This window comes from Oncorhynchus clarkii, chromosome 3 (genome assembly GCF_045791955.1).
Source record: "Oncorhynchus clarkii lewisi isolate Uvic-CL-2024 chromosome 3, UVic_Ocla_1.0, whole genome shotgun sequence".
Taxonomy (NCBI): Eukaryota; Metazoa; Chordata; class Actinopteri; order Salmoniformes; family Salmonidae; genus Oncorhynchus; species Oncorhynchus clarkii.
The window spans coordinates 65,081,877-65,087,876 of record NC_092149.1 but is presented as its reverse complement, the minus strand read 5'-3'; the positions used below and the strand labels follow the sequence as shown (position 1 = coordinate 65,087,876).

The 6,000-nt window shown below is 47.4% G+C and overlaps 1 protein-coding gene across 2 annotated transcripts in view; it reads right to left on the bottom strand.

Moving 5' to 3' along the window:
- Positions 1–6,000, bottom strand: part of LOC139401320 (erb-b2 receptor tyrosine kinase 4b) — a 467,727-nt gene that overhangs the window by 45,431 nt on the left and 416,296 nt on the right. Inside the window, exon 20 of one of the 2 annotated variants that reach the window (XM_071145653.1) lies at positions 205–390. In XM_071145653.1, the coding sequence (XP_071001754.1) occupies positions 205–390 (186 nt within the window). The remainder of the gene's footprint in view (positions 1–204; positions 391–6,000) is intronic. The other variant, XM_071145654.1, reaches the window with a different exon arrangement.

The following is a 6,000-nucleotide window of genomic DNA, read 5'->3' as shown; positions in this document are numbered from 1 at the left end:
AACATGCATATAATGGTAAATGGATATTCCATAGCGATATGTTTGACATTCTTATCACCTTTTCGTATTTGATCATTTTAATGACAGAACAGTCACAGTGGGTATGTATAGTAGTAGATACCTATGAAACAGGGGCACAGACAGAAAGTGGCTGACGGTGCTCGAACCCCCATACAAGTTTTAACCTTAACAGATGAGTCCTACCTTGGCGATCTGAACACACCAGTTGAGCAACAGCTGGGAGCCGATGTTGTCCTTGTGTTCATGGACGTAGTCGAGCAGACAGCCGTGGGGCATGAGCTGGGTGACCAGCTGGATGGTGGGGCTCAGGCAGACCCCCAGGAGACGGACCAGGTGGGGGTGCTCCATGCTAGCCATGATCAGAGCCTCCTGGGGAACACACACAGGGACTCAGGCACACAGGGAGACCATATATTCTAATACATTTGAACCATAGGGGGTGCCTATATTTGTCCTGTCTCACATATGTACAAGTGTGTGTTGTGAAATGGAAGTGTGTTTTTTGCATATCTGTGAGACACCTTCGGAGAGTGGGGTCACGGCCAGGGATCAGCCATTATTGACGGCATCCCTGGAGCAATTAGGGTTAAGTGCCTTGCTCAAGAGCAGATCGACAGATTTTTCATCTCGTCGGGTCGGAGATTCGTACAATAGCATCCTTTCGGTTACTGGCCCAGCACTCTATCCGCTACGCTACCTGCTGCCCACATACACTGCTGTATGTCAGGGGGTAAGGGTTGTCTTATTAGGGCTGTATAAGGACTGAAATGTCCTTTGCGTTCGTTCAAATCATGCATTATTCCATTTGGTTTAACTGATGAGCAGCACATGTACGAGCAAGAAAGATATCAACTTTTAATCACCCAATTCACAAGATACATACACACTAGCACTCACAGCCACCAGCAGTACAGCCAACCTCACAACCCCACACACAAAGACAACATAAATTCAACAAGGCTATTGCCACGTTGTATCCCATGACAGTAATGGTGTTATACAGAGAGAGCAGGCAGGAAAGTATAGTATAGTGCATACGGCTCAGAGAGAGAGTTGGGACTGCAGGCCAAATGGCACCCTTTTCCCTATATGGTGCACTACCTTTGACCAGGGCCCATATGGAAACCCACAGGGCTTTGGTAAAAAAAAAAGTAGTGCACAACAAAGGGCATAGGGTGCAGTTTGAGACACAGAAGGGATTTATGATCACTGCTTCACTGCACTTGAATAATCCAGTCCTTAGTTATCAGCTGCAGATCTATTACAATCTTAGGCCCTACATCTCCACGATCTTAAATCAGGGCCATTGTCAGAGGGAGAGAAGGGCAGAGAAGGGGAGAGAAGGGGAGAGAAGGGGTCTGCTTTTAACTGAGCCTGCCTGTATAACAGCTTCCTCCCCTGTAAATCTACATGGTAAAAAGGTTCATCTATCATTTTTGTGTGTGACTGTGTGTACTGGGGGGAGCTATAATTCTACAGCATAGGCTTAGAATAGAAAAACACACTTGACAAAAGCATGCACAAACACAAAATACACACACACATACTTGAACATATTCCCACAAGCATTATATATTGATAGCTCTGAATTTCTTATGTGTATAGTGACAACATGATCTTGTTCACGATGATGCAACGACTGAGAACTGCTAACCTAATGCTACATATTAGCATGCGCAGTAGTGGCCTACTACTGTTTGCATTGATGAGTGTGAGCGTTCTGCTGTGTGGATTCCATTGTTCATCAGTGTGTGTCTACGTGTGTCATCTACGTGTGTCGTCTACGTGTGTCGTCTATGTGTGTCGTCTACGTCTGTCGTCTACGTGTGTCGTCTACGTCTGTCGTCTACGTCTGTCGTCTACGTGTGTCGTCTACGTCTGTCGTCTACGTGTGTTGTATACGTGTCGTCTACGTGTGTCGTCTACGTGTGTCGTCTACTTGTGTCGTCTACGTGTGTCGTCTACGTGTGTCGTCTACGTGTGTCGTCTACTTGTGTCGTCTACTTGTGTCGTCTACGTGTGTCGTCTACTTGTGTCGTCTACGTGTGTCGTCTACTTGTGTCGTCTACGTGTGTCGTCTACGTGTGTCGTCTACGTGTGTCGTCTACGTGTGTCGTCTACTTGTGTCGTCTACTTGTGTCGTCTACGTGTGTCGTCTACGTGTGTCGTCTACGTGTGTCGTCTACTTATGTCGTCTACGTGTGTCGTCTACTTGTGTCGTCTACGTGTGTCGTCTGTTTGTGTCTTCTATGGTGTTACGTTTACGTGTGTCATCTACTTGTGTCGTCTACTTGTGTCGTCTACGTGTGTCGTCTACGTGTGTCGTCTACGTGTGTCGTCTACGTGTGTCGTCTACGTGTGTCGTCTACGTGTGTCGTCTACTTGTGTCGTCTACGTGTGTCGTCTACGTGTGTCGTCTACGTGTGTCGTATACGTGTCGTCTACGTGTGTCGTCTACGTGTGTCGTCTACGTGTGTCATCTACGTGTGTCGTCTACTTGTGTCGTCTACGTGTGTCGTCTGTGTGTGTCTTCTATGGTGTTACGTCTACGTGTGTCATCTACTTGTGTCGTCTACGTGTGTCGTCTACGTGTGTCGTCTACGTGTGTCGTCTACGTGTGTTGTCTACGTGTGTCGTCTACGTGTGTCGTCTACTTGTGTCGTCTACGTGTGTCGTCTGTGTGTGTCTTCTATGGTGTTACGTGTACGTGTGTCTTCTGTGTGTGTTCTCCATGTGTGTAGTCGTCTACGTGTCGTCTACGTGTCTTCTACGTGTCGTCTACGTGTGTCTTCTACATGTGTCTTATACGTGTCTTCTACGTGTCGTCTACGTGTATCTTCTACATGTGTCGTCTACGTGTGTCGTCTACTTGTGTCGTCTACGTGTTTCGTCTGTGTGTGTCTTCTATGTTGTTACGTCTACGTGTGTCATCTACTTGTGTCGTCTACTTGTGTTGTCTACTTGTGTCGTCTACGTGTGTCGTCTACGTGTGTCGTCTACGTGTGTCGTCTACTTGTGTCGTCTACTTGTGTCGTCTACTTGTGTCGTCTACGTGTGTCGTCTACGTGTGTCGTCTACTTGTGTCGTCTACGTGTGTCGTCTGTGTGTGTCTTCTATGGTGTTACGTCTACGTGTGTCGTCTACTTGTGTCGTCTTCTTGTGTCGTCTACGTGTGTCGTCTGTGTGTGTCTTCTATGGTGTTACGTCTACGTGTGTCGTCTACTTGTGTCGTCTACGTGTGTCGTCTACGTGTGTCGTCTACGTGTGTCGTCTACGTGTGTGGTCTACGTGTGTCGTCTACGTGTGTCGTCTACGTGTGTGGTCTACTTGTGTCGTCTACGTGTGTCGTCTACTTGTGTCGTCTACGTGTGTCGTCTACTTGTGTCGTCTACATGTGTCGTCTACGTGTGTCGTCTACGTGTGTCGTATACGTGTCGTCTACGTGTGTCGTCTACGTGTGTCGTCTACGTGTGTCATCTACGTGTGTCGTCTACTTGTGTCGTCTACGTGTGTCGTCTACGTGTGTCGTCTACGTGTGTCGTCTACTTGTGTCGTCTACGTGTGTCGTCTGTGTGTGTCTTCTATGGTGTTACGTCTACGTGTGTGTTACGTTCCCCAGTTTGTGTTGTAGTTTGTGTATTTGCATGTGTTTTATTTCAGGAAATGGCTTCCTGAAATCCCTCAAGCAGCTGATTGGTCGACTACAGGGCTAATTGGAGAGCTGACCCCGCCCCCTCGTCAAGACACAGCTGTCTCCAATTACACATTCATTCTGAAGCTATATAAAAGCCAGTGTTCTGTTCAGGAGAGAGATTTTGGAGGTAGTGATTGCTGAGAGAGATTTTGGAGGTAGGGATTACTGAGAGAGATTTTGGAGGTAGGGATTGCTGAGAGAGATTTTGCTAGAGAGATTTTGCTGAGGTCATTGCTGAGCGTTTGTTTGTGATAGAGAGTTTTTGCTAGAGGTTGATTTTGCTGGGAGTTCATTGCTGAGAGTGGGTATGTTCTGTGAGTTTGTTGCTCAGGTAGAGCTTAGTTGATGTCCTCTGTTTCTTAGTTTGTTTGTAAAATTGTGTAATATTCTGTTTCATTTGTTCCCAGGGGGGAAGGGGAAGGCACCTTGGGAGTGCTTAGGCAAGAGGCCCGCGGGCATACATATACCCGTAGTATATTCACTGTCTAGGCACACTAGGTAAGACCTGGGCAGACCACTCCCTGTATTTTGGTTAGGGCACCAGGTGGTGCTAAATTAGGTAAGTAGTGGGTAGGCAGGTAAGATAGGAGAGGGGGGGGGCTTTGAGATTGACTTTCTTTGCTTTGGTTCCGTCCAGCCCCTTTTCCCCATATTACCGTGTACAGGAATAAAGTCCTTGTAAAACGGTACCACATTCTGCCTGTTGTCATCCTTACTCGCACCTACAGTCCATACGTAGACGATGCCCATTTACGCATCAAAACTCCTGCTTCCATAAAGTAGGCGGTCTCTCTAGTTTTAGCTTCCTCAATGGAAATTACCGAAGCAAAACACTTGCGAAGACTGGTGTCTTCTTTTTGACATTCAATCACCTTCTCAGGGGTGACAGACAAAAGAATGTCATGTAATTGGGGCACAATTTCGTTTTCCCCTGCCTTAGTTTTTACGGGTGTAAAAACTGTCGGCATTGCAGAAGGCAATTCTATCTGGGAGGTTTTTTGAAGCGCCCTCTATTGATTGTTTGGGTAGGTTTCGTAAAGTAGACCTTATAGCTATTGCTGACCATTATGGATTTGTTTTCTCTACGTGTGTCGTCTGTGTGTGTCTTCTATGGTGTTACGTCTACGTGTGTCGTCTACTTGTGTCGTCTACTTGTGTCGTCTACGTGTGTCGTCTACGTGTGTCGTCTACGTGTGCCCTGTCTACGTGTGTCGTCTACTTGTGTCGTCTACGTGCGTCGTCTGTGTGTGTCTTCTATGGTGTTACGTCTACGTGTGTCGTCTACTTGTGTCGTCTTCTTGTGTCGTCTACGTGTGTCGTCTGTGTGTGTCTTCTATGGTGTTACGTCTACGTGTGTCGTCTACTTGTGTCGTCTACGTGTGTCGTCTACGTGTGTCGTCTGTGTGTGTCTTCTATGGTGTTACGTCTACGTGTGTCATCTACTTTTGTCGTCTACGTGTGTTGTCTACGTGTGTCGTCTACGTGTGTCGTCTACGTGTGTCGTCTACGTGTGTCGTCTACGTGTGTCGACTACTTGTGTCGTCTACGTGTGTCGTCTACGTGTGTCGTCTACATGTGTCGTCTACGTGTGTCGTCTACTTGTGTCGTCTACGTGTGTCGTCTGTGTGTGTCTTCTATGGTGTTACGTGTACGTGTGTCTTCTGTGTGTGTTCTCCATGTGTGTAGTCGTCTACGTGTCGTCTACTTGTGTCGTCTACGTGTGTCGTCTACTTGTGTCGTCTACGTGTGTCGTCTACGTGTGTCGTCTACGTGTGTCGTCTACGTGTGTCGTCTACGTGTGTCGTATACGTGTCGTCGTATACGTGTGTCGTCTACGTGTGTCGTCTACGTGTGTCATCTACGTGTGTCGTCTACGTGTGTCGTCTGTGTGTGTCTTCTATGGTGTTACGTCTACGTGTGTCATCTACTTGTGTCGTCTACGTGTGCCGTCTACTTGTGTCGTCTACGTGTGTCGTCTACGTGTGTTGTCTACGTGTGTCGTCTACGTGTGTCGTCTACTTGTGTCGTCTACGTGTGTCGTCTGTGTGTGTCTTCTATGGTGTTACGTGTACGTGTGTCTTCTGTGTGTGTTCTCCATGTGTGTAGTCGTCTACGTGTCGTCTACGTGTCTTCTACGTGTCGTCTACGTGTGTCTTCTACATGTGTCTTCTATGTGTGTCGTCTACGTGTGTCGTCTGTGTGTGTCTTCTATGGTGTTACGTCTACGTGTGTCATCTACTTTTGTCGTCTACGTGTGTCGTCTACGTGTGTCGTCTACGTGTGTC